The 27,692-nt window shown below is 36.1% G+C and overlaps 5 protein-coding genes across 13 annotated transcripts in view; 3 read left to right on the forward strand and 2 right to left on the reverse strand.

The window, feature by feature from the left end:
- Nucleotides 1-8,074, forward strand: part of LOC121735673 — a 23,122-nt gene extending 15,048 nt beyond the window's left edge. The window contains exons 7-16 of the mRNA XM_042126575.1: nucleotides 1,183-1,384; nucleotides 1,923-2,094; nucleotides 2,928-3,110; nucleotides 3,911-4,070; nucleotides 4,504-4,585; nucleotides 5,538-5,662; nucleotides 6,086-6,114; nucleotides 6,371-6,441; nucleotides 6,791-6,880; nucleotides 7,709-8,074. Coding sequence (XP_041982509.1) covers nucleotides 1,183-1,384; nucleotides 1,923-2,094; nucleotides 2,928-3,110; nucleotides 3,911-4,070; nucleotides 4,504-4,585; nucleotides 5,538-5,662; nucleotides 6,086-6,114; nucleotides 6,371-6,441; nucleotides 6,791-6,880; nucleotides 7,709-7,891 — 1,297 coding nt within the window. The 3' untranslated portion in view covers nucleotides 7,892-8,074. The remainder of the gene's footprint in view (nucleotides 1-1,182; nucleotides 1,385-1,922; nucleotides 2,095-2,927; nucleotides 3,111-3,910; nucleotides 4,071-4,503; nucleotides 4,586-5,537; nucleotides 5,663-6,085; nucleotides 6,115-6,370; nucleotides 6,442-6,790; nucleotides 6,881-7,708) is intronic.
- Nucleotides 7,987-22,053, reverse strand: LOC121735716 (26S proteasome non-ATPase regulatory subunit 14). 5 transcript variants are annotated; one of them, XM_042126643.1, is made up of 4 exons: nucleotides 22,038-22,053; nucleotides 9,651-9,829; nucleotides 9,317-9,473; nucleotides 7,987-8,624 (listed from the first exon to the last, which is right to left on the reverse strand). In XM_042126643.1, exons 2-4 carry the CDS (start codon nucleotides 9,826-9,828, stop codon nucleotides 8,024-8,026), a joined length of 936 nt encoding a protein of 311 aa, XP_041982577.1. In that variant the 5' UTR covers nucleotide 9,829; nucleotides 22,038-22,053; the 3' UTR covers nucleotides 7,987-8,023. The 5 variants fall into 5 exon arrangements, with proteins under 5 accessions (XP_041982577.1, XP_041982576.1, XP_041982575.1 ...); XM_042126642.1 differs by lacking the exon at nucleotides 22,038-22,053 and adding an exon at nucleotides 18,366-18,370; XM_042126641.1 differs by lacking the exon at nucleotides 22,038-22,053 and adding an exon at nucleotides 13,173-13,180.
- Nucleotides 10,399-10,958, forward strand: LOC121735717 (COX assembly mitochondrial protein homolog). Its single transcript, XM_042126644.1, has 2 exons — nucleotides 10,399-10,587; nucleotides 10,660-10,958. The coding sequence occupies exons 1-2, from the start codon at nucleotides 10,533-10,535 to the stop codon at nucleotides 10,956-10,958; spliced, it is 354 nt and encodes a 117-aa protein (XP_041982578.1). The 5' UTR covers nucleotides 10,399-10,532.
- LOC121735715 (tRNA-splicing endonuclease subunit Sen2) lies at nucleotides 10,984-12,785 on the reverse strand. Of its 2 annotated transcripts, none has more exons than XM_042126637.1 (4): nucleotides 12,742-12,785; nucleotides 11,567-12,477; nucleotides 11,277-11,401; nucleotides 10,984-11,138 (listed from the first exon to the last, which is right to left on the reverse strand). In XM_042126637.1, the coding sequence occupies exons 2-4, from the start codon at nucleotides 12,378-12,380 to the stop codon at nucleotides 11,004-11,006; spliced, it is 1,074 nt and encodes a 357-aa protein (XP_041982571.1). In that variant the 5' UTR covers nucleotides 12,381-12,477; nucleotides 12,742-12,785; the 3' UTR covers nucleotides 10,984-11,003. The 2 variants fall into 2 exon arrangements, with proteins under 2 accessions (XP_041982571.1, XP_041982570.1); XM_042126636.1 differs by lacking the exon at nucleotides 12,742-12,785 and adding an exon at nucleotides 12,644-12,713.
- On the forward strand, nucleotides 12,467-27,672 carry LOC121735713 (V-type proton ATPase subunit H). 4 transcript variants are annotated; one of them, XM_042126632.1, is made up of 12 exons: nucleotides 12,467-12,600; nucleotides 13,312-13,335; nucleotides 13,631-13,712; nucleotides 13,785-13,965; nucleotides 14,360-14,569; nucleotides 15,425-15,622; nucleotides 16,300-16,434; nucleotides 17,033-17,218; nucleotides 18,712-18,899; nucleotides 19,884-20,072; nucleotides 26,633-26,746; nucleotides 27,221-27,672. In XM_042126632.1, exons 1-12 carry the CDS (start codon nucleotides 12,558-12,560, stop codon nucleotides 27,297-27,299), a joined length of 1,629 nt encoding a protein of 542 aa, XP_041982566.1. In that variant the 5' UTR covers nucleotides 12,467-12,557; the 3' UTR covers nucleotides 27,300-27,672. The 4 variants fall into 4 exon arrangements, with proteins under 4 accessions (XP_041982566.1, XP_041982568.1, XP_041982567.1 ...); XM_042126634.1 differs by lacking the exon at nucleotides 15,425-15,622 and having other exon boundaries at nucleotides 12,468-12,600; XM_042126633.1 differs by lacking the exons at nucleotides 12,467-12,600; nucleotides 13,312-13,335 and adding an exon at nucleotides 13,376-13,558.
- Nucleotides 27,673-27,692: the final 20 nt, after the last annotated feature.

A 27,692-nucleotide genomic window follows, 5' to 3' on the forward strand; every position in this document is an offset into this window, starting at 1 on the left:
AGTCAATGAGTTTTTGCTATACCGAGCAAAGCTCGGTCATCCATTTACTAATATTAAAGCTTTGTTAATAACCTTTTAACTTAGCCTGTACATTTCATTGCCTTCTTTATTTGTTGTTTTCAAAACTATTGATGTTAAGTTCCAATTATCTTCACACGGAGCTAGCATTATTTAACCAACTCCGAAAGAAGTTATGTCATCCTTTCAGTTGAAGTTGGCTAATGACGGCGGCTAATTGCGCAACTTTGTAGCTAATTATGATAACACAACGTTACCACCACAGATATGTATAAACGATGACGCAGTATTAAGTGCTTGTTATTAAACGGATAAAAGAAAAGCTTTAAAAGCGATGTTGTGGATTCATTTAATACAGCTTCTAAACCGCTTGTATATATTTTAGTTTCTTGAGCTTGCAGAAAAGTTAAAGTTAAAAAAAAAGGCCTGCGTTAGCACTGTTATGCAATGCCAGTATAAAATCGAAATATTAAAACATTTATTTTCCTGGCATATTACACAGAGAACTGTTATAAAATACCAAGTTGTAGTAATATTAAAAGAAACGATTTACTTACAATGCCTTGTAAAATTCCTTATTATATATTAATCCGAGTCCTGCTACTTAAGAGGATACCACAGCGGCTAGAGAAATGAAAAAAAAGTACGTGTAATATCTATAGCTGTCTCCCTTACCTCAAGCCTATACCACAGAACGCGATAGAGACAACTGCAGAAAATCCAGAAAATCAACGATTCGTTGTCCCCTGATTCCTTCTCCAAAACTTAACCGATTTAAGTACTTTTTTCATTAAAGATTAAAAAAAGGCTTGAGCTGTGTTCCTATGTTTTGCTTTTTTTGTATAATCTAACCAAATCTGTTTTCTGGACGTTTGAACACAGTGGAAAATCTGGCCATTTTTTTGGGTTTTTGAACGTTCATATCTTATTTAATAATTAAATTATGAAAAATAGGAAAACATAGAGACATTGTATTAGTGGCCGTAGATATTCAGGAAAAAAATTATAACTCTACTAGCATTATCCAGGGAGGAAACAGGGGACAACGTTTGTATGGAAAAAATGGCGGTGTGGAATCCTCTTAAAATTCTAAAGGAAAATAAAAAAAGAAGTTAAAAATACTTACTTTATCGCGTGATTTTATTAAATATGTCTCTAACACAGATTAAGGGAGCTCCGCGCGTGTAATAACAGCTTCACCACGCTGCACGAGGTGCCGCTGTGTCTGTGGCAGCTCGCCTGTCTCGTCACTGTCGACTTGCGAGACAACCCCCTGTGTGGTGACGCCCGCTACAGACGCGTGACACTCAACACCCTGCCGAGCCTGTACCAGCTGGACGGCAAGGTTTTGGATCCCGTTGAGATTGTACGTTAAATTCAATTATATAAACATTGATTTATGGGCATAATAATATAATGAACCATATTTTTTTTTTTTTATTTATTTATTTAAATCAGGAATCTTGGCCCATATTATATATACATTATAGACATAACATATAAACTAAAGCTAAAACTAAGCAATAAACACTAAATGTTATCCTTTAATAGTCGAGTTAACTCGTGCCCAGTCACGATTAACATTATCTCGATACAACCCAAGCTAAATAACGTATCTGCCATTTGCCTAAGATACGATTTCTCTGATTTTGTTGTTAGAAACTCTATAAACTGAAAAAGACGAGACTTACAAGTTACCGATTGAATAAATAAATAGCAACTACAGACTTTCCTTGTTTCTTTTACATTTACAGCATATTCGTTGCATTCTCATTTAGTTCGCTAGATATGTTTAATCAAGGCAAGCTAAAATATAAGAAAGTCATTATAAGCTCTATGACACCTTAAAAACAGCAAGATGCGACAGTTACAACAGCTGATAATTGATATAATACTTACTACAGAGTACAACCAAACTGGACATGCGGCCCGATGTGTTTACAATGGCGGAGCGGCGGCTGCTGCGGCTACTCTACATAGAGCAGCTAAGTCGAGCACGCGTTACGCCGTATGTCCCACCCGCCGACACAGACGTGCCGATAGTGGTGTTGGTGGGCCCTGAAGCGGTTGGCAGAGGTGGGTGGGTCTTTATGTTATTTTGTATGTGAGTTTCTATGACACGTCGTTTGCATAAGATCCATCTGGAGTAAAATAACTGTGTATAATAATGTACTATCAGAGAAGTTGATTCCTAGGCAGATGGGGGACCTACGTAGCTTGGTCGCGTTACGTCAAACCAGCCACACACACAGATCACAATTCAAGAAAGACCCACTTCGTCTTGAGGGTCGAGCGCTTGGAGTCCCACCACAAAGTGAATTTTAGCTCCTATGTGGTGAGAGTCCCGACGCACTATCTACCGACCTTCGAGAAGGAGGAGTTCTGGACGATTGGAGTCGTCTACAGGAGGTTCCAGGACGACTTCCGATCACGTCGCGCCCCACGTCGCAGACAATACGTGTTTAGTGTTTTAGTGTTAGTGTTAGTTTTTACTATAATTGTATGTATGTTAATCTATAAGGCATTTATAATATGGGCCAAGATTAAATTAATAAATAAATAAAAATAAATAAAATAAAAACAATTAATTGAATTGACATGATCCGGCCAAATGACATTCGCCTGCGAACTGCCTAGGAAGCAATTTCTAATGGAAACTAAAAAATCACAAAGCAATGAGTTGCAAATAACTATAGTTCTTCTGAATTCGTCTACAAAGTTAGCAGTAAAAGCTTTTGTGAGGACATCGCAATGCAATTGCAAATTGCAATACATAACGAATTACGAGATGCTTTTAACAGCGCATAGTTTGAAATTAGATGCAAAACAATACGACTTCTGCTCTCAAGTCTAATTTATCAAAGCGAAAGGAACGTGGTATTGAAATTGTACTCGTAACTAATTTGCAGGCGACCTCGCTCGGCGCATCGCGGAAAGATATCATAATGTTGACTTAGCGAAGCAGCATACCACCTCTTCCCTCCACTCCAAAGACCATTATAAACTAGTAACAAGAAAACACTTCGATAATATGCTCATAGCGGGCGACCTCTTAACTTGCAGCAGCGTAGCTGACGGCACATGTGGACTGAGTAAGTGATTTTAATAAGCAGCCGCCATTTGGTTCAAAAAAACGAACAAAATGGCGCCGTTTTGCTCATTTTTGTGCGGACTTTCACTCATTATGGACTTAATTAGGACGACTGGTATGGCAAAGTTTGGATTATGTGACAAAACGGAATTTAGCTGAGAATTCGCTTATGAAATAGCGAGCGAAGCTTGAGTTTTATTAAAAAAGTCACTGCCAAATTACAAGAATGATTCGTATTTTATTAAATATGAATTATTATAAAATTAGGTACTTAGAATAAATGTTATAATATTGTAAACTTACGTAATATAGCTTTTAAAGTTACTAAAGCAATTTTTACTCAGAATTTACTGAGAATTTATCTTTTAACTAATAAGGATTTCCGGAAACGCCGCTCGCTTAACAGCTCTAGATTTTTATAAAATCAATTTAAACATTGTGGGTTTTTTAATATTACTATTATTTTATGTGACTTAGGGTCAGTGAAACATTGTAATTGTAAATTAGTATGTTTAGTAGCCATGCGATACAATGCATTTGTAAATTAGCCATTCAAAAGTGAACTTTCTTAACTATGAATAAAAGTACACATTGATTTCACAGACTTACCACTCTTGGATTTCCGCTGTGGCTGTTTCACTGTGACCACAACGCGATGTGAGCCATTTTTTCGCTCATTGAGCGATTTCGGTCTTTGAGCGTAACATATATATAGATATATAGAAGAAGATAGAAGATAGATAGAAGAAGATGTAAAAAAACACTTACCAGTTTTTCTTACTTTATGACATTTACTTTAAGGTCGTGAAAAAGCATTTGTAGGCAATGGGAAAGTGAAAATTGCAATCATGGACTTGGTAGGCGCACTCATGTTGAGGTTGAGGGGATATCGGCCTTATTTCATACTCACTTGGTGTTCTGATAAAGAGGCTATGAAGAGGAGACAGGAGGACAGAAAACGGTATGATTAGGATAAATATTATGTATGTACCTAATTATTGATGATAATTGATAACTATATTATGCCTTTGTATATGATCATTTAACGTTCATTTTAAGCAAATTTCAAATAAACTTGAGTCTTTTTCTGATTAAAAATATCCACATGCAAACTATTCAAACGGTTCAGTGTAAGCGTGAAAAGCTTACAGGCAGACAGACACTTACAATTATAATATTAGTAAGTTTAGAAATACGCGTGTTTTGTGAGTGACAGGGTGAGTAACATTCTTATAACAATTCAAACGTTACTAATCTATACTCATAGATACTACAAAGATTCTCGTAGTCAAATTTGTAGAGGATCTACGTATTTGTAAATATTTTAATTTTTAATACTTAAAAAAAAGAAGTATTTTTATTTTATCTTTTAGTGTTAAAACTTATGGTCGCAGACCAACTGAAGAGGCAACCACACTTCAGGTCCTTGTCTCCGACCGTATCATCATCGGTGGAATACTACAAGAGATTATTAGGGTAAGTAATAAAGTCACTAAAAATTGAAAACTTAATAAAACTAAACATGCACTAAAATCGACAAGATGAAAGGAGGACTAACATTAAGAGAATAATTTCTGACATAAAATATTATATTAAAGTAAGTACATCATACATACATTAAATATTCACTAAAATATTATAATAATACATAAAAATATATTACATATAGTATACAATTAAAATGTACCCTGCATAGCTTGAGAAGTAATGGAAATATTTCTTTCGACCTTTCAATTTCAACACCAAGAAGGGTGACATCTTAAGGTAGCGCCGTAGGGCGCGAGAGCCCTAGTATTCTCGCCGCATAAGCCCCGACCTACATTGACTGACGGTCATTGATCCTTTGGTTCGTCGTTCAAATTGAAATTAGCGTGTTTCAATCTAAATCTAATTACAAATTATATAATTTTTGTATCCCAATTTTTTTTTGTTGACAAACTCCTCCGAAACAGCTGGATTCATTTCTATGTAACTTTGTGTGCTCACCCGGTAGCTACGGTTACGGTCGGTCTGGCATCAATTCAGTCCGTCAGACTGACGGGACAATGATTGTGTAACGGTTTGATTGATGGACTGATAATTTTTTTATTATGTACTTTCCGGACATCATTCTGGCGTCAGTCTGGGACTGACGGACTAAACTGATGCCAGACTGATCATGTAACTATAGTCTAAGAATCAGAATAAAAAAATTGTCGTTTTTTAATTCCCTATCCCTAAATAGTCCATGGCACAACAACTTTTGCCAGATCAGCTAGTTAGTAGTTACTGTAAGTGTAGGTCGTTGGTTTCCACTGTGGTCATGCTTTTAAGCATTAAATAAAACAGGTAGGTATTTTATGTTTTGAAAGACATTGATATACATAACCTACTTAGTTTGTAAGGTTACCTAAAATCTTAATATTTTTACGAAAGTTTTGTGTTTCAGGTCGCCATGTATGATGATGAATGTCCGAGTTTCTCTACGTTTTCTACGGAGACTCGCGCACAGCCATGTTGTGCGTGCGACGTGAACTGCAAATGTTGTCCCTGCAAAGTTGGTGATCACAGCAAGTATGTATTCTACTTTTCTCTAAGTTTTGTATTTACGTCATAATTTCAAAAATACATACCTACTAATTTATTTTATCCTAATTACTTGTGGCTAGTAAGGTCTACTTGCGCAGATCCAGGTTAAAATTAATAGCGGGTTAAATAGTGTGTTATCTCTAACATTCTTCATATATTTTACGAAAGAGATACCTGCTTAACATTTAACCCGGGGTTAACTTTAACCCAGATCTTCGCAAGTGAGGCTAAGCATAGTATTTTTTTATCATTTAAATTTTAACCTATTAAATGCACCTACTACCACCACCACCCTGTACCTATTACCTACTCTGTTTATCTGTGTATGTATTTTGTACCTTGTAATAAAGTTAACTACAAAAAGTATAGATAAATTGGTTCTGAAACTCGCAATTATTATTATTTCAGAGACTATATTCCAAATAGTACCCTGAAAGGTAAGATAATACCTAGTGTTTCATTGATGTCTCTATCCATGGGCGTACCCAGGTTCTGGGCCAGGGGGGGAGGAATGTGACTATTTTATAATATAGAAATTAGAAACCGTATGCAATCCACGACATACCTACGTACAAAAAACCCAAAATAGTTGAAGAGGAGCTTTGTACCTACTCGTATAAGTAAATTTATTTATGTTAATGCTATATTTTCATAATTTAACTACTCACTTACCAATATGGATAAAACTTTCAGGCGAATCATCGTCCCTATCTAGTAGTCTCAAAGAAAGCACGGAAGACGATAATTGGATGCGCAGTCAATGGGTAGGTACTAGGTATACCGTATGCAGATTGCAGGGTGAAAGAATGACATTGGAGTTTTTATTCTGTGGCCATATGCGTATATATTATGTTTTTACCTACCGTAAAAGTTAAAACAGCTAGGTATGGCATGCCCATCTCTGGATTTGTGTATAGGCAGTATAGGCATAGCCTATGGGTGGCAGCGTCCTTGGATGGCGGTAGAGTTCATACATAGTTCAAGCGGCAAAATTAAAGTGGCCTTTACTCATAAAAAATATAAATCCGGCCCTGGGCACGCCGTTTATTATTAATTGTTAAGGACTATATTGATTAGGATTTCAATAAAGCTTTTCCTATCTTTCTTTACAAGGCAACGCCTGATAACTTTGTTCCAAGTATGGAAAATGACTATGACTACGAAAACATTCATCGCAACCGTCCGGGCATGTTTTGGGACACAGTGAGTACAAAATGCAAAAGCGCAATCTATTCCTCTTTGTACTATCAGAGAAGGTAATTCATGGGCAGATGACGGACCTACGTAAGTTGGTCCCGTTGGAACGAAGTTACTTATCGCGCGAGGCTAGACAACGATATTTGATCTCGACACTTTTTTATTAGTACCTGCATGGTAGGGGCAGAGGGCGTTGATAGTATTCCTGTGCGTCAACTACATGGCGTTTTTTTTTTTGAGAATAAACAGCGACGCGTTGTTAGTATTGCTAGGCGTCAATAGATGGTTTTGGACATAAGAAATATTACTTCGTTCCATTCGGGTGTCCCTTGACACCTCTAAGTTTTTTTTTTTGTCAAACCCAGTTAACAGATCACGAATTCGGATACATTGAGTTGACATAACTCGACCAAGTGACGCGGGTCCGCCATCTGTCTATAATTAGTAAATCAATATCATCGAGGGTACATTCTTAAATGCTATAAATGCTATAAATATAAGTAGGTATATAATCTTTATTACTTAGTGTGAATAAAGGCCTTATTCCACCTTTCCTAATTTAGACGTTTAAATCGATTCAGTAAAAATATTTAGTTAAGTGAAATAGCATTTAGAAAGTTAGGATCCTAATTAGCGTGCTAAATCATAGGAAGTTTGGCTTCTGATTGGTGGAATCAGAAGCTTCTAAATAGAATTATTTTTAGGATCCTAAATAGGACATCTAAACCAGGAAGGTGGAAATATGGCCTGTGTTAACTGCCTTACTCTCATAAGGCAGTTAACATTCATAAAGTCTAGATTTAACTTTTAACAATATCCCTATGTTGCTTATAGATTGCTATGGATGATCCTGATGCAGCCTATATAAAGCTGAAGAGGATTATAAAGGATATTGTAAGTGAGCAAAAGAAACAGAAACTTTTCGACATGAACTTTACCAGCCATAATAATAATTTGTTTAAGAAAAAGATGGAAAAGATCTCCCTGCAACTTGCACAACAGCGTCTATTTTATTAAAAATGCATCGTAAAAAGACATTGTTTTATTTTAGTAAATAACCTATTCAATACATAAGTAAAATAAAGTGGATGACAAATGCAAATACTCTTAAATATATTTAATTTTTATTTTAGGGTTCAGACAGATAAATCATTTAAAAACCATAGTATCTAGCATAGCTCCTAATGACTGCACTATGTTGTTCGCCATCAAGATATCAACTTTCTCTTCTAGATGCCTCTTCGGGTCCTGCTTGCCGACATTCTTGATCGCTAACTGTTCTGGAGTCATCTTCTCCTCGTCTTCCAGTGCTTTGTTATAATTCTTGGCTAGCTCCAGCATGTCTGTGACTGTGGTCTCGTTTATTAAGCAATGCTCTTTATAGTCAGCCAGGGAGAGACCATCCATCCATGACTTTTTATGCAGATTCAGAAGCATCTTTTGCTCGAGCTCATTCTTTCTGTAGTTTATGCTGATGGAGTAGTAGTGTCGGTTTAGACCGTGGATCAGAGCCTGTACCGATGGCTTCTGTAAATGGCCCAAGTTGGAGGTGGTCTGCCTGGGCTCCTGGCCGAGAACCATCATGTTGGGGTTTATGAGACGGAAGGCGTCAATGACGACTTTGCCCTTGACAGACTGGATGGGGTCCACCACCACAGCTACAGCTCTCTCTGACAATGCTTCAAATGACTGCTGGGTGTTAATGTCGACACCGGACAACCAGCATCCAAAGCCAGGATGTGAGTGATACCTGCAAGATATAAAAAAGATTAAAGTGGCTTAGAAATGGACAGTTGAAGATAGATTCCACTAGTTTCTTTGAACTTCACTGCCCTGTGATAGAATTTAAGAATATTGGAATACTGGATCTTAATGACAGATTTTTAAAAAATGTACAGTTTTATTTAATATAAATGTACAGCTTTGAATACTTTGCTTTGATAGAAAATTCAAGTATTCAAAGCTGCATGCTTGTGGCGTGACATAAGTTAATCCGCCACGCTTGAAAAATCGCTCAGCTCAGCCTTCAGCAAAAATAGTTAGTGCATATTAATTAATGTGTGTAGCTGTGTTCATTGGAGTCCAGGGAGATAACTGGCTACGCCATATGCTAATTTTGGTTAATGGCTTCTGTTAGAGCCAGTCCACACGGCGTGTTGTGTAAGCTTTGCGTCAACGCAGCACTGCTATTGTGTTGTTTTACATACAAGTAACCAAGGTGTTCACACAACGCACACATCACAGACAGCAGCCCCGGAGAAAGCCAAAGGGGGTGTCGACGTTAAGATTGCTTCGTAATAACGCAGCGATGACACACCTGTGTGGCCATCTATGCATCAAACGGTAACACTCGTGTGGACAGGCTCTTACTCACATTCAATAACATATTACAATATACAGCTATATTATATTATATTTTATTATTGAAGTGATAACACTTACCATCCAACCACCATCTCAGGGCGGCCAGTCTGTTTCAGCATGTCCAACATTTTCGCTTGAAAGACAGGATCAACAGCTTCTACAGAGACACCAGTACCAGTTTGAGGCATGGCAAATACATCAATCACTCTCACTGTATAGTCATCAACAAATTCACCTGAAACATAAAGATAGAAATAAGTTATTTATATTCTAATTTGCTAATAGGAAATAAAACAAGACAAGGAAACAAAGGTTTTGAATGTTAATTGTTCCTTGACACAGGTTGTAATGAGTAGTAAAACTTTATGAAACAACTTTTTCACAATAATCACTGAATATGGATAGTACTTACCAAGCATAAGACCCATAACCTCCATGGGTACACCAGCACGGCCGTGTTTTAGCATTTTCAATAAGGCTAGAGAGGAAATGTAAACTTGTTCAGCGGTATCCACCACGGGAGCATCGGTCGGTGGAGGAGGCTGAGAGAGCCCCGGCATGCCCCCTCCGAGACGAAGTAGACGATCCATTCTTTACTGAAAATAACAAGAATGATATTCAAAATTCACTACCAAGCGGCTCATAAAAGGAAGCTCAATGAAGGGTAATACTTACATTTCTCGAACTTTCTCAGTAGGACAACACTCAGAAGTTAACAACAACAACAACTACGTTAAATTTCAATATAAGAAAAGCTTAACTTTTATTAGAATTTCTTTTAGAAATCACAATACATTACAAAGATGACAAAAGCTACTTCGATTTTGACAGTTCACGTCGTCGCGTCGAAAGTGCAACCTCATGTAGAGTATGCAAAAAAAATGTGACCATAGGTAATTATTAATTTTATATTTCTGGAGTCTGGACCTCTGGTAACCAGAGGTCCAGAAATATAAAATTAATAATTATCTATGGTCACATTTGTCTGGTTACTATTTACTGGGCTTGAATATAGTATAGATAATACTTTAGTTACCCTATAGAATATTGTTTTCCCGCCATAATATACTCAACATTGGCCATAGCCATGCCATATGAAGAAAAAAATGCTGTCATTTGTTATTTTAAAACTGTCGTTTGTCAGTGTCAAACCAGAGCGATTCTACAAATATTATATCTGTGAGAGCGATTTTTAGGCAATACCTGCCGTAAAATCATTGATTTGTTTCCTCATTGCGTAAAACACACAAAATTACTATTATATTGTTACCAAAATCTTAATCTACACATAGTCATGCCTGAAGCTTCGGTTTTACCAAAAAAGTTTTCTGAGGGGCCTCATGGTTTAGGTTGTGAAACTTTATAAATCTCCTTTATTTTTTTCAAAGTGAATGTTTATAATATGATATTTAATATTGTAGGTGACCCGAACGACAAAAGCTTAAGAAAAGTTGAAGAGGAAGTGTTGATACCGAAACTTATAAGAGACAAAGCTAAAACTGAAAAATGTGTTGAAGAAGTTGCGAATTTTAATAAATGCTGCAAGGAATCCTCGGTTTTTATGGTTGTTACATGTAGAAAAGAAAACTCGGCAATGAAATCATGCTTAGCAGACTGGTACAATAATGAAGATTTCAGAAAGGAGTGCACACAGGAATATTTGAACCAAAGAAGTCATTATAGAAGTACAGGCATAAAGAAACCAGTTAAACGAGCCTAAAAGCAAAAAATGTAAAATATAGTAAATGTAAATATAAATAAAAGATTATTCATCATCATTATTTATTGTTGCTGGAATGTTTCTTGTCAAGATTATTTCTCGGACAGAATATTCACCAAGATCATTCGGTAATTTTATATCCTCTTTGGAAGACTTGACTACCTCGACTATCATTACCTCCTGTAAACAAGAATAATACATCAATGAAACTCATTGAAATCAAATCATAATATGAATGAAATGTATAATAGATATAATTTAAAACTATAATATAATGTAAGGTAACAAAAATTTTAATATCGGTTTTAACCTTCATACCTTGACTGTAGTATTTGCCATACGCACATGACCTAATATTGAGATCCAATCAAATTGATCATCTCCACACTTTACAACAACAATATAATCTGCATGATTTATCCCTGGGCCCTCTCTGTAAAGTACTGAAAGGAAAATGTGTAGAATATAGGTTTATTATTAAAAAAATAGAACAATCTTTGCAACCTATAAAAAGTTATATTTACACACATTACAGTTATAAAAGATGAATAATGGTAACTATAGAAATTTAGTAAATAAACTAAATATATTTTTTTAACTATCCTTACAGTAATCTCCACCAAATTTGATTCCAGGCTTCACCACATAACCCTTAGATCTCAGATAATGGTACACCACATACTTTTCTAAAAAACACTTCTCTGTTTCACAAAATAAATCCCAACATTGTTGTGTACTCATGATTTGGTTTTCTAAACTTAAAACTTGTAAACATTCCAGTGCATAGACAAGGTAGAATGATTCCTGCAGAGACAACATCAGCTTTTCTTCAATTTTTACTTTATTTAAGCAGCTCTTTGGCTTCATTGTGGAAAAGTAATCATCATCTTCTGAATCACTGTTTGGCACAATGACTGCTACATTTTCCTTATTTATAAAATTGTAGTCTAATTGACTATTTAAACTACAATCTTCTAAAGACTCTTCCTCTTCATCAGTTGAAACTAAATCAATTACCTCCCTAGCAGTTTTTTGTTTACCATCCCGAACTAATTTAGACATAAGTTCATCAACATGTTTGAAAAATAAATCACCATCTTTATTTTGTTGTGAGCTCAAAAATCTCTTGTACCAGTAATTTCTTTTTTGAAACTGTCTCTTACGCATCATACAGGGTAGTTCATCTGTCTGTATCATGGCAGGCTGAGACCTGGACATGCTGCCTTTTCCAAAACATCCCATATGGTATAAGAAGCCAATCTCCTCAAACGATTTCACCTCAACTCCCAGTCCATTGAAATAACCAGTAAATAGCATTTGCATTGAATTAACTCCTGTATCAAGAGGAAACTTTAATTCAATCTCCATAGGATGTGTGCTATTGAGGTCATTACTTTGACAATTATCTGTTAGACTAGTCATGACAAAAGAACTGGCCGCTTCCCAAAAATTATTTTTAGAAGAATGTGTCACAAGTTCACAAACCACAAGTGCAGATTGTTTTTCTATACAAATATTCCTGCAAAACAATAATAAATAAAATGAATTAACACAAAACTTCGTGATTCTTAAGAATTTTGGTCAATAAATATTGTAAAAATGGATTCGAAGCCAAAGGAAACAGATCCTGAGAAGTATAATCGTAAGTCTTAAATTCTAACCAATATAATTTATAAAGTAAGTACTTCATAAGCAGATGTGAACCGGGCTTCAATTCTCTGTTAATGGTATAATCCTAAAATACGGTATCTTGCGATGCCTTATTTAATTGTAAGTACCGTACCTATTGTTTCAAAGTATTTTGATTTTAAAATATTATTGTGATCTATTTTTATTTTTTGTTTCACCCAAGTGAAGATCGTGAGAAGCGGATATTTGACACATGTTACATGTCACTTGTCAGTCTTAGCTTGTCAGTATCTAAAACTTGAAGTATTGATTTTTTAAATCTTTTCTGCTGTCGATCAAAGACAAACAATCAACAAAGCTTTGTCAATCAGCTTAGTTGAATTTGCTGCTAAGTGCTAGCTAGGCCAGGAGACCAAGCTTTACTTTAAAGTTTAATCTTTAAATTAGAAAGTGAATACACAAAAATTTTAAATATTTCTGGTAAAGCTGTAACAAAAATCGGAAAAAAACTTATAATACTTTTAATCGAAACCAAGAAACAATTGATAACAGTACTGTTGTAATTTTTACAGATATTAATTAAACATTTCTTTTAAAATATTTTTGTTTTGGTCATGTTTTGGTAGTCTTTAAGTTTTATTTATTTTTTCTAAAGGTTGGTTGTACTGTTCGTTTTACAGTATAGACAATCAATAAAATAATTCTCCATTTCTTTCTATTCCAGCTTTCAAGGAGTACGTTAGAGAAGGTGAGAGATATTATGTTTCTTTATTATGTAACTAACTTCACTTTACAAAATAGTCACAAGACCTCTCAGCTGAGGTTTATGTCATGCGAAATACTTATTTCTGAAGAATTAATTTTCTCAAATCTAGTTCTTTCTGATTTGTGAATTTCGTTTAAAATCGTAGCCAAAATGGCTGATTTAAACGAGGAAAATGTGAGCAAGCTAATGGGTGACGAAAAAATCGGTAAGGGCTACTCCCAATGGTATCTAACATTGTTCTTAGACTTCCTAATTTTGATCTAAATGTAAATTTTAGATATGATTGCCGCCACCAGCGTTCTTCAGATCAGAGCCAGTGAGATCCGGCAAAGCCAAATAAAATGGCAATCCTATCTTCAGTAAGTGTTCAACACTTTGTGTATGATGTCTATGGATTTGTGCGCCCCATCATAACTTATTATAACTTGCAGATCGCAGATGATTACCCAGCGTGACCATGATTTTATCGTCAACTTGGATCAGAGAGGCCAGAAGGATTTGCCAGACAAGAATCCGGAGGCTTGCGCTGAGGTGTTCCTGAACCTCATCACTCACATCAGCAAAGACAACACCATCCAATATGTGCTTGTGCTGATTGATGACATCTTGTCGGTTAGTTATTAGTGTTAATAATATCAAGTCAAAACAAAAAAGTGTTTGTTTTTTTTTGTTAGCTCTAGGACTGCACAGACTTGTTTCTTATAAATGTTATTGTTTTTCTGCCTTAATTAGTGATTTCATATTAGAAAATGGTTCAACATTATACCAGGAACATCAACAGTTTTTATTCTAAAGAAAGAACACTATAGTTAATCAACAAAATTAAAATTATTGGTTTGAGGTGCTTTAATATGGTTCCAGGTGGACTTGCCTATCATGACAGTAACAAACACAAAACCTTATTCTATACTATGAAAAATAACTAAAAATTGTATATCTGTATGTACCTGTATGATTTAATTGATGCAATAACCACATTGTAGTACTATTAATATTTTGCTTTTAGGAGGACAAATCGAGGGTGAAAATTTTCCGCAATGCAAAACACGGTAACGTCTGGCAGCCATTCCTCAGCCTGCTCAACCGTCAAGATGAGTTTGTCCAGCACATGACTGCCCGTATCATTGCCAAGCTGGCTTGCTGGCACCCTCAGTTGATGGACAAGAGTGACTTGCACTTCTATCTGTCCTGGCTCAAGGATCAACTGAAAATGAACGTAAGTTTTTATCAATTTAAATTTTTACTAATAATTTTATAGAGTTGCATGGTTTATATATGTATTTTGAATAAGTTAAATATAGAACTATATTATTAAATTTGGTATTTGAAGTGTGCAGTTAATAATAATGAAAAATGTATCAACAGAGCATGGGTTAATCAAAAGCACAGTTTATGCATGGTTTATTCTAGAGATTATTATATTACTAATTTTTATTGCATGCTTTAAGCGTTTGATAGTCACACTTAAAATGGTAAAAAATTGTTTGTATGTCCCATTCTGTTATTGTTTTATTCATATTCCTAGGTTTGATTTACAAAACAATGTTTAATTAATATAAAAAATAAAATAATGTTTAAATTGGTTAATGTTACAATTTGAATATCATATTATAACTTTAGTCTCCACATAATAAAATTTATATAGGTACATAACACCAAGGAAATATTTGTGTGTTAATTATAATCAATTTCTAAGTCAATGCCCATGGGCATACCGATGGGGGGGCAGGGGGGGGATCATGTTGACGTCCCTACTAAGTATATTATCTAGTACTTTCATCTATAAAAATAACGAATTTTTGCCATTTGTTTGCAATACAACTAAAAATTATAAATTTTTTATTATTTATAAACACCTAGCTTATAAAAAATCTGACTTGCCTCCCCCGCCCAGAACCTGGGTAATTTGCCCCCCCCCCCCCCCCCCCCATGTCAATGCCTGAAAACCAGGGAATTAATTTTAAAGTTTCAGTGATGTGTGTTTTTGTATCTACTCATTTATTATTGTGGAGAAATAATATCTAAAAGTGTGGTAAGTAGATCATGACTTAGAAGTTTGTTTTCTGGTAAGGCGGAGAAAATGACTGCCGATTTAGAGCATGCGGAGCAGGTTATGTTGGAGCACGAGAAACAACATTTCTCCGATAAGCACTCCAAACCCAAGGAGAAGGAGGGCGATAAGGCCGCCAACGTCCACGAAAAATATTCCAGTCTTTACACTTCTTTTGATGAGCTTAAGTCCCATGAGGAACTGCTGCTCATTCATAAGGTATTATGTGTTGCCAACAGCGGCACACCATGTTGGGCGAAACGTTGAAATGTAACTAAAACGTCTATGTCATTGTTTGTGAATAATATATGAATGATTTTTTTTTTTGCATGCTTTGGACTAACTACCCCGTAACCTAGTAGTAGCTTGCGACGCAGTTTACTGTTGTGCTTCAGCTGTTGAACAAAACTTAATGCCTTATAATGTCGCCACTTACTTCCGCCGATTGATGTTATTTTAATGAATATTTCTAGAAGGTAATATATTTTCAAAAGCATTGCCGAGCCTATATTATAGACTTCTAAGACTGGATTGCACCAACTAACTTTAACTTTTAACCTTAAGTATAACCGGAAAAATTGACAGATGTCGTATGAGAATATGGGGTGTTTGGACGCCATATTTAACTTTAACTTTACCCACGCCTCTGGTGCAACCCAGTCTAAATAAATTAATTGACTACAGCAGTAATTGTGATATTGATTTAAGATTATAAGTATATTATAATATTATCTTGTTTCTAGCATATTATAAAGTATTTTTATAGGTACGATAATGAAAAATATTCATTATTAATACTATGTACTTCTTAGCGAAACGCCAGGAGTTTGTAATTTTTCAGGCCATTCCTCAACAATCTTATAATAATAATATGTGGATATTCTCTATTTCATCAGAACAATGACTACATTCAGTCCGTGGCCCGCTGCCTGCAAATGATGCTGCGTATCGACGAGTACCGTTTCGCGTTCCTGTCTGTTGATGGCATTTCCACTCTGCTGTCCATCCTCGCCTCCAGAGTCAACTTCCAGGTAACAATAAAATATAAGTTATTAATAACCAAGGTGTTCACACGGTGCGCTGCGTCGTCGCAACGCACACATGATGGACGAAGATACCCCGAGACAAAGCGGGAGGGGGTGTTGACGTTAAGACAGCTTTGTAATAAGTAATAACGCTGCGATGACGCGTCAGCGTTGCGCTGACGCAACGCGCCGTGTGGACTGACTCTTATGTTGAATTCGCCAATCCATGTTTCTATCTTTATCTTTCAAGTGGCAATTCTTATCAGTCGAAGACAGCAGTATAGATTAGGGTTTAGGTTCATCTATATTTGGATATCTCGTCAAAGCGCGAGGGGGGATCACACTAAAAGTATGTTAATGTTCACACAATATGTTAAAAAGCATAACATAAAAATCGAAATTATTGTTATTATGCGTGACGTAAGAGACGTAATTTGCAAGAATTTACATTAAGAAGGTAAATAAAAAATGGCAAATTTTCATTCTAGTCCATTTTTTTTAATTATACAGTTTACTATTCAAGTGTTTATTTTTTAAAGCTGAATTATTATTTATATATTTTAAGGAAGACTTTAAGTAACAACATTGTGTATTTTTTTCCCAGGTGCAATACCAACTGGTGTTCTGCCTATGGGTGCTGACTTTCAATCCGCTGCTGGCCGAGAAGATGAACAAGTTCAACGCCATCCCCATCCTGGCTGACATCCTCAGCGACTCGGTCAAGGAGAAGGTGACCCGCATCGTTCTCGCTGTCTTCAGGAACCTGATCGAGAAACCTGAGGACCAACAGGTAACACCATGCTCGAATTATTATCAGATTCAAATGTATTATTCAAAAGTTCTGCATTGGATTTTTGCACTAAACAGCAACATGTTGTGCGACATGTCGCGCTCCAAATATTGCCTAGTATAAGTACATGGCTTAAGGATGCGGAGTTGTGTTAGCAGTGATTATATTAGTCGTCACTTACTATTGTTCGCTGACATCATATTCAGTCGCCAAACATATGAAAATATGCTTATTAATTAATAAGCTTTACTATTTATTATTACTAGACATCGGATTATATGCACGATCAAAATGCGAAATATGCACAATCAAAGGTCACTTATTATAAAAATGTATTATTTTTGGAAGAGTTTTCTGGTGTTGCTCATAATAAATGCGCCAATTTTCATAAAATCCATTAAATCCAGGTCTTTTTCTTCTTTTCGATTACAATCTTAGTGCCCATGAAAGTTCATTGCCCACTTTAGTAATTTTTTTTTTCAAATGTGGCCAACTACAAAGAAACATTAATTTGTTTCTAGAAAGATATTGTACTTCGGGTGTATTGCGAAAGTCTTTAAACAAGGGTGGGCTACATATTTGAAGTATTTTGATCTATCATACCTCTGTTTTGTGGCCTCGGTGTGTATTATGATAGCTAGTTTGGAAACTACGAGGACATAATATGGCCGAAATATGTACTATCAACGAAAAAATTTACTATCACCTAAAAAGCCCCATTATATGCATTTGCATATGCAAGTATGCAAATGCATTTAATCCGATGTCTAATTATTACTATTAATAAGCACTTAATAGTGAGTCTATATAGCCAACCACGCTATAGACTATAGCCTGTTAAGTTAAAGGGGGGTATTACATTATCATTTATATATGATCATTTCTATGATCATATATAGGATCCAATATATATGATCATTTGATCATATCTGCATATTACATTATCATATTTCATTGATCCTATTTTACGTCATATGTGGTTACAATAGCCAATGGAGAGCGATAACGCTGACAGGTATTGACGTCAGAGTTACTAGATCTCAGAGAATTCGATTTGTCAAAAGACATCGTCATTTTCAATATGGCTTGTTTTTTGTTATTTCAGCAAGAATAACCAAGTATATAATTAGAAAAATAATTACATTACATTATTTGAAACATATTAAAGAACAAGAAATTAAAAACTCTTTTTTATATTAAATAACTGGCAACAGCTATTTCTATGACCGTATTGGATCCAATCTCTCAGCAAATGTCAAAAATCTATGATCAAGGAAGAAATGAATCATAATATGTCTATATTACATTATCCAATATCATTGACTCAATGATCTCGGATCCAATATATATGATAATCTAATATCCCCCAAAGACTAGAATTTGCATCATGTGATATTATCCTAGCTTTGTCCCATTATTGTAGGCTTAAGAGTTTAAAAAAGATTTATATTTCCAAGTTTTAAGCTTTCCATATACCGTATTATATTTTCAAGGTCGCCAAGGAGCACTGCATCGCCATGGTTCAGTGCAAGGTGCTGAAGCAGCTGTCCATCCTCGAGCAGAAGCGGTCGGATGACGAGGACATCATGAACGATGTTGACTACCTCAACGAGCGTCTGCAAGCCTCCGTCCAGGACCTCAGCTCCTTCGACCAATATGCCACTGAGGTTAAGAGCGGACGGTGAGTACCGTTAGGGTTAAAATAATGACTTACTTATTCTACCATGATATGATCATCACTATTACTATCATATTGATGATACATTCTAGAAACTATGAGGTTGTTCACACTTCACAACTTTAAGATTGCTCGTCAAAAATGAAATGAGAAGGTGCAATGTTTGAATTTTAAGTGTCTTTCGAGTTTGGGGGGTAAGGCGAGTAATCAAGCTACACGCTATTGGCTAATCAGCTAGATCTTCTCCTGATAGATACGAGTTACGACGGTGACATATTATTGGTAAGGGTGGGTTGGACCAACTTACTTTAACTATAACTTCAACCATAACAAAATGTCAAATAAACTGTCAAATCCCTAGTAAAAGCAAAATAGATATAACTACCAGTAGTTCGACTGCAAACAAACGGACAGGTTTCAATATCTGTCAAATTCGTCGGGTTTCACTAGGATTATGAACGGAATGTGCCTCGCGCTGGCTGATATAATTTATTTTTAAATATTTAAAATAAAGATTTCAAAATTGGATTCTGAAAATTTTAATTGCATGTGCCAAAACACAAACAACAATACGACCAAAAAGGAACACGTCCAGCGAATATGTCATAGTTTTAAATTCGTTGGTAACAAGTTTTACAACCCTAGGGACAATTTTCGTCATAATACGTCAAATTTAAAAATTTCAACATCAGTTCCAAGTCGGCATACTCCATAATTCTGTCTACTCTGTTAAAAGTCCATAATGGACGCCATATTTGACGATAACCTTATCTTAACTACAACAACGCCTCTGGTGCAACCCACCCTAATGTTATACAGGTAGTCCCGTTATTTTCGCCTTTAAGGATTTTTCATTTTGGATATAGCTCTCAATAAATAAATAAAAAAGTTTTGTTTAAAATACTTTTCCTGTTGTCTATGGCAAAACACCTACGAGGGTGTAAAAATCCACAAAAAACAGTAGTTTTAGCACAGATTTTTTTTCAGTCTGGAATGGTCGCCGGTGCACAAGTCGGCGAAGTTCTGGCGCGAGAACGCGGCGCGGCTGAACGAGCGCGGGCAGGAGCTGCTGCGGACGCTCGTCCACCTGCTCGAGAAGAGCCGCGACCCCGTCGTGCTGGCCGTCGCCTGCTACGACGTCGGCGAGTACGTGCGACACTACCCGCGCGGGAAACAGTGAGTTTGACGTTTGTTTTTTTTATTGTACGGAGTTGGCATTGACGTGAATGGTATGGTGAAAATGGGAATCAGAACAATCGATAAAGTTGAGATGTCAAAATTAAAGGCATAAGCATCACATTATTAATGTACAAGTTATGTATACAAATAGACTAGGACGAGTCGGCGCATGAGTACCGAAAACTATTCCACCTCAATTTTTTTATGCGATCCTCTTCAAATTGCCCTCCTGATGATATAAATGCATGTTGCCAGGGCGCAACCCGGTCCCATATTGTTTAAACAAACATTGTTTAAACAATTGCAAGGAATTGTTATTTTTCAACCGAACAATTTTTTTTAATATTCTTTATTGAAATACCAATAAAAAAGGTCCTATGACTTTTTACGATAAAGTTAATATTTTTAAATAAATAAAATTGGTTTATTTCAGATTACTCAGATCCATAAAATTGTTAGTAAAGAAACTTATCGCTATGTTAGTATTCTATTCTAAAAAGAGATTTAGTCCTATTTATCATGAAGTCGATCAGAGGACAATTCCCGCTGTCGACTATCACTCTCAGGACACTGTGGCCGCTGCCGCGGACCCTGGCCAATAGCGATGCAGTCCTTTTACGGAGTATAGCTTCAAAACTATCTACATCCGCAAAAGCAAACATCGCTGAGGCACTACAGAAACGCGGCAGCCGCAACAGTGCTCTAAAAGCATTATTATATTGAATGCGTAAGGCATTTTATGTTTTATTGGTGTAGTTGGTCCATAAGCTGCAGGTGTAAAAAGAGGTGCAGTAGGCCTTAAAAAGAGTATTTTTACGGCGTCCGTGCAACGACCAAATCTATGCACCAACATATTTGCCATAACAGACAATGCCCTACGCTCTCTTTCGAGGTCCACGTCGTCTCGAAAGCCGTCAGTCACGAAATGTCCCAGATATTTAAAAGTGTACACTCTCTCTAGAGGTTGATTATTAAGGTGTATAGGGGCAACAATATTGGGACATATCCTGCCAGCCTTAAAGACCATGTACTGTGATTTTTTTGGCGTTGTAAAGAAAACCATGTGAGACAGCGTATTTTTCACAAATACCGAGTAATGTTCTTAATGCACCGACAGATGGCGCCAGCAGTACCATGTCGTCCGCGTAGTTAATATTGTTGACGCACACGTTTCCGATATGGCAACCGACACGAGTACCGCTGAGCTCCCGTATCAGTCAATCCACGTACAGGTTGAAGAGCCGGGTCGATGTCTGCCCCCCCTGCCTCACCCCGCACTCCATCCCGTACGGTTCGGAATATTTGCCAGCCCATCTCACATAGTTCACTTGATTACTGTACCAAAATTTAAGCAAGTCGGTGAAACCGTCGGGTAAACTAAGAGTTTCCAATTTTCGCCACAAGATGTCGTAGGAGACGAGATCGAAAGCCTTGCTGAGGTCGAGGAAACATGCGTACACAGGTGTATGTCTGCTCGTGTAATATTTGACAGTGTGCTTTAGACTCATTATTGCGGTCTCCCTTGACAGTCCACGCCTGAACCCGTGCTGACCATCATGGAGACTACAATGTTGTTCCAATATGGAGCTAAGCACACTGTCAAATATTTTAGCTATTGTTGTCGCTAAAGATATTGGCTGCGAATAATAAAAACTAAGGAAGAGTAACTCCGTCAAAAAAAGTGCACCAAAAGGCTACAAAATGTGACCCGAATACATGCATATTTATGCATGTGTTCGGTACACATTTTTCGTGTATATACTCGAGTGACATTCAACCAGGTTGACATGACAATTTTGTCAAACTCATTTTACAATTTGTTTACATAGGTTTGTTTACTTACTTTTTACGTAGCTTTTTATAATATTTTTGTTGTTAAAATGCCTAAATGCCCTGTGAAATGGTGTAGAAGTCATACAGATACGACTTTTAATACAGGAATAACCTTTCATCTGTAAGTGAATTGTTTAAAATTATACTTAAATTTCTTGTATTTTTGTCGACCCAAAAAAGATGGTTTATTTAATTTGGATGCTAGGGTATTTGCATAAAATTAAGCTGGTCTCTTTGTGTTTGTCTAATTAAATTTACATGTTATTCTAAAAGTGCAATAATCAAAAAATAATATAATTACAAAATTTTTACAAAGTCGCCATGGACAGTGTTATCCAAGATGTAACAATTCAATCATAAACGAAATTTTAGGGTCTGGCTAACATTATACTAAATGCGTTATATGATGATATGGGTATTCTCATATTTCTTGCTATGGATTTTTTACAACAAAACAAATAAAAAATTATGTAATTTTTTTTTTATGAAATAAGGGGGCAAACGAGCAAACGGGTCACCTGATGGAATAATTAGGGTAGGGGATTGGGCCTCCGGTAAACTCACTCACTCGGCGAAACACAGCGCAAGCGCTGTTTCACGCCGGTTTTCTGTGAGAACGTGGTATTTATCCGGTCGAGCCGGCCCATTCGTGCCGAAGCATGGCTCTCCCACGTATATAAAATAGTATCAGATAGGCAAGTGTTAAATCTCTTTTATATTATACTTATAAAAATATTTATACAGCGGAAATCTTAAACAAGGTCTTGTCACTTAAAATCAAAGAAGTTGAATCAAATATCCCTTGTGTAAATATTAATTTATTATAAAGGAGTTCAAATACAAACTTTTGATGAAAGATAAAAACAATATTATAATTTCAGACTTTTATTTGGCAAACCAATAACAATTAGAAACTGCATTGCAAGTTGCAACTATAGGAAATTGCCTGGGATATCTCAGACAGAGAGCGGTCAAGGGTTTTGTGTTCTTTGTGTTGTATTATGTTGTAGAATGCCTCCCGTGTGAGTATCTCTATATACTCACACAGGAGGAGTTCTGAATGTGTCAGAATTGCTCCTCAGTCACATACTGACTGCTCCAACGCAAATGCTTCAACGCGTGACCACTCTGTCTGATAGGTCCCTAAGACGACCACGTCTTTTTAATTTTTTTTAATACATGAGGACTTACTAAATTCCTCATGTATTTTAAATTTTAATGTAATAATATAAAACTATTATTATTATTATTGAGGTACAAAAGTATTTTTGGTAATAATAATATAAGTTCCAATGAAAATATTATGTTTCATGAACAATAAGTATGTTTGTTATGCAATTTTTATTATGTCTTTTTGGAAGAAGTACTATAAGTAATGTAGGATTATATTTTTGAGTTTTAGTGACTATTCCCATTGTATATTATATCATATTGTAGTCAAGCAGGGTTGCCAGATTGGGGGTTTTTTTCGCAATTTTGGGGAAAATTTTGACTCTAGGCGAAAATTTGGGGAAACAGTATCTTTGGGGAAATGTTTGGGGAAAATAAATACACTATGGGGATTTTTTGGGGTTAGCACTTCTAAAAAACAACAAACAAATGAAACCAACGTCCTTTTCATTCGATTAACATCCTGGCAAATTTGTTGTTTGTTTGTTTTGGTTTGTTTGGTCGAGTGCGTATAAGGCCTGACAGACGTACGAACTTAAATTACGTGGTTCGCGAACTTACTCGGCTCGCGTCGATGACACACGAGAATCGCTCACACTGGATTACCATGCCCCCAGGCTCGCGGCTCGCGGCTCTTTGCTGACTCACAGGCGATTAAGGCTGGTATAAATAGTCAGTACTCAAGATGCATCTCGGTCTCAATACAAAGTTCAGGCTCTGTGACTGGTTACCGGCTGTCAAAATTTGGACCAATCACAGAGCCGAACCGAGTCTTGAGACCGGGTCGCATCTTAAGTACTGACTATTTATACCAGCCTAACTCCTAAGATCGTCGAGCCATAGTCCGCGTACTTACACGCACGTCTGTCACACCCTTAAAAAAATTTTGGTCGAGCGAGCGATCATGTGTTGTGTATCTGTTTAACTGTCGAGTGATTGAAACTACTAAATCGAATTAAAGTAGTTTCAATTTTATATTCGGTTTTTTTTTCTGTAACAAAGCGATTGGGGATTTTTTTTGAAAACGTATCATTTTGGGGAAATATAAAAATCAGTTTGGAGGAAATCGTAAAATTGTATCTGGCAACCCTGTAGTCAAGAGAAGTTAGATAAAAATGAAAAAGTGCATATGAGAATTTTGCTAATTTGGATTTTATATTATCAATGATTTAACTTTTCTAGAAGTTTAGGTGCGTCAATGTTTATCTGGAGCATGTTATACATACATCTAAAGTTTAAAAGGTGGTGTTCTCAAAATTCTTGTTAACAGTATGTTAAGTATATTTTTTAGTATATGCCTTTGAATTTACCTCTTTGGTGCAGTGTTTATCATGCATATACCAAAATACTTCAGGTTTACAAGGAAATAGTTTGTGAAATAACACAAAAACCTACAATGCAACTATAAGATTGTACCTGTAGGTTTTTGGTGAAAATTCATACTTATTTTACAGTAATTATACACAACACTTGTGTTCCTTATACCTTGTATGTGTTTCTTGTGTACTAAATCAATGCAGTCTTAGCTCATCGCACAAATGCAAACCTTATTGTTGACTAGACAATATAGGTATATTGTATTATTATACTACACCTCACTTATGTTATTATTCTGAAACCTCACTAACACTAAATGGATTACTAAGGTCTCTTACGAGGGCTGCTATTTATGTATCCGGAATTAAAAAAAGAAACAAACATATATCATTTAATATGGTTTTATTGCTTTTCAAAATATTCGCCGCGATGATCGACACACTTTTGCATACGCTGGAACCAATTTTCATAGCACTTTTTCCATTCTGATTGAGGTATCTCCAAAACGTGCATTTTGAACGCATCAACAGCCTCTTCGCGGCTCGAAAAACGTTGACCACGTAATTTGTTCTTCGCGTATAGAAATAAAAAGAAATCGTTAGGTGCCAAATCAGGGCTGTACGGCGGATGACCAGTCAATTCGATCTTTTGACCCTCCAAAAACTGAGTTGTTTCAGCTGAGGTGTGACAGCTAGCATTGTCGTGATGTAATATGATTCTGCGTTGTCGGTTGTCCTTTCTTATTTCTTCAAAGACTTCTGGTAAACAAATGGTCGTATACCATTCAGAATTAACCGTTTTACGATTCTCTAATGGCACTGTAGCCACATGTCCATTAATTCCAAAAAAACAGGCGACCATTTGCTTCAAAGTACTTTTTGCACGAGTAACTTTTGTTGGTTTCGGCTCATCTTGGAACACCCACACCGTTGACTGTTGTTTAGTTTCGGGGTCATATGCATAGATCCAAGATTCATCACCTGTGTAGATATTATAAACGGCTTTTGACGTACCACGGTTGTATTTTTTTATCATTTTTTTGCACCAATCGACACGAGCCCGTTTTTGATCGATTGTCAAGTTGTGCGGAATCCAACGCGAACATATTTTTTTTACAGCCAAATGTTCGTGTAATATCTTATGTATGCTCGTCATACTTATGCCTAAGGACGCCTCTATCTCGCGATATGTAACATGACGATCACGCATTATTAGTTCCCGCACAGCATCTATATTTTGTGGGACAACAGCTGTTTTTGGGCGACCTTCTTTATTTTCATCCGTGAGCATAGACCGCCCACGATTAAACTCACTGTACCAGTGATAAACAGTGGTTTTTGATGGTGCTTCATCTCCAAAAGTTGCGGTGAGTTGAATAAAGCACTGTTGTTGATTTAGCCCACGCCGAAAATCGTAGTAAATCATTGCACGAAAATGTTCACGCGTTAAATCCATGGCAAATGAAGACACGCAATTTTCAAAATGACGCCACAATGGAAAAATAATTGACAGTCACATGAAACAAAATGTATTCTTCAACCAAAGAGTTCTATTTTCAAATGTTGTAATTACTTTTTAAATATTGTTCTTGTAAGTGGCCAGTTCCGGATACATAAATAGCAGCCCTCTTACTTATGTCTCGCTTCGTGATTAACTTGAGAATACTTAATCGTTTTCCAAAAATTCGGACACTTCGAATGTTTAGTTTTTATAACGAATTATTTTCACTAAAATATATGCTATAGACTAAAATATAACTTATTAAGTAACTAACCAACTAAATAGCAATATAATTTAAGACTAAAAAGTATGTAATATTAATAAATAAAATTACTTAAATGTAAAGTATTCAGTAAAAGCTACTCGTTGGTTGGTGTTTATCACAGATTACTAGTATATATTTGGTGTTTATTGAATTGCTGTATTTGACGTAAAAGCCAGCCAGCTTATGTCAGTTGTGTTTTCATGATACGAAATTACTACTCAGTTATCAATGGAGAAGTGAGTTTTGTGTCACATGACCACTGACTGGCTGGAAAATAGAGGTCGTGGTACCAAAATGCGAGCCATTCAGTATTCTGGCTGGTTTTAAGAGCTTGTGATAGAGGCCCAGGAGGGCAATTTGAAGAGGATCGCATAAAAAAATTGAGGTGGAATAGTTGTCGGTACTCATGCGCCGACTCGTGCTAATCTAAAAGTAAAGAATGTGACATAATTTATCACAATATTCTTTACAGCATCATCGAGCAACTGGGCGGCAAACAACGCGTCATGTACCTGCTGAGCCATGAAGACCCCAACGTGAGATACGAGGCCCTGCTCGCTGTTCAGAAACTGATGGTCCACAACTGGTGAGTTTATATTAACAGGCTGAAGCACACATGATCGCATCTGCACCCTGATTCTACTAATTTTGTTTCTTACTTTGCTTCATTCTGTCTGTTTCCTGTTAGGCTCGATGTATATGCGTCCGCCCGAACGCGTGGTTTGGTAGCGACACCGCGAGATCACAATAATTGTATGTAAATGACAACGTGACTGCTCGACTATTTAAACAAATCGTTACATACATACTATTGTAGCGGCCGAACCGCTCGTTCGCGCGGACGCATATAATAACACCTCTAACTGAAATTATGGTATCCTCATGAAATGTCAATGTTGTTATTTGTCGAATAGTTAATTGTGGTCCTTCATAAGAATTACTTACCTGTTTGTTAAATAAAATTAAAGTTAAACACATCCACACATACTAGGTTCTATCATATTTTATTGATTAAGTACTGCGAACTTGATATAACGTAAAACTGTGTGTTTTATTACAGGGAATACCTTGGCAAGCAACTGGAAAAAGAACAAATTGACAAACAAGCTGGAGGTACCGCCGTAGGAGCTAAGGCTTAAGTGAAATATTTATTAAATATTGAATGTTGTTAAATCGATTTGGTTTCGATGTTTCAGAAGCCGACATAGTATTAATGTAAATAACACGTCTTGTATTCTCTGAAAGGAACACTTAAATCTTATTACTGTATCGATATTTGCAATTAAAGTGTGTTTCTAAAAAATTTAAATTACAAGTTGTGTAAATAGGTACCCAGATTTAATCTATTTATTTATACCAATGTTATTGCATATTAGAAACTGTAAACCATTTCTGTTTACTATGTAAATCACATTCCTATTGCTTGTTGTTAAATTGAAATATAATATAAAATAGATATGTAGAGCGTCATAGAATTGTGCTTCAACGCCTAAATAAAGCTCACGATATTACCAACTACACGTTTTGTTTAA

This window comes from Aricia agestis, chromosome 17 (genome assembly GCF_905147365.1).
Source record: "Aricia agestis chromosome 17, ilAriAges1.1, whole genome shotgun sequence".
In the NCBI taxonomy this organism is placed as follows: Eukaryota; Metazoa; Arthropoda; class Insecta; order Lepidoptera; family Lycaenidae; genus Aricia; species Aricia agestis.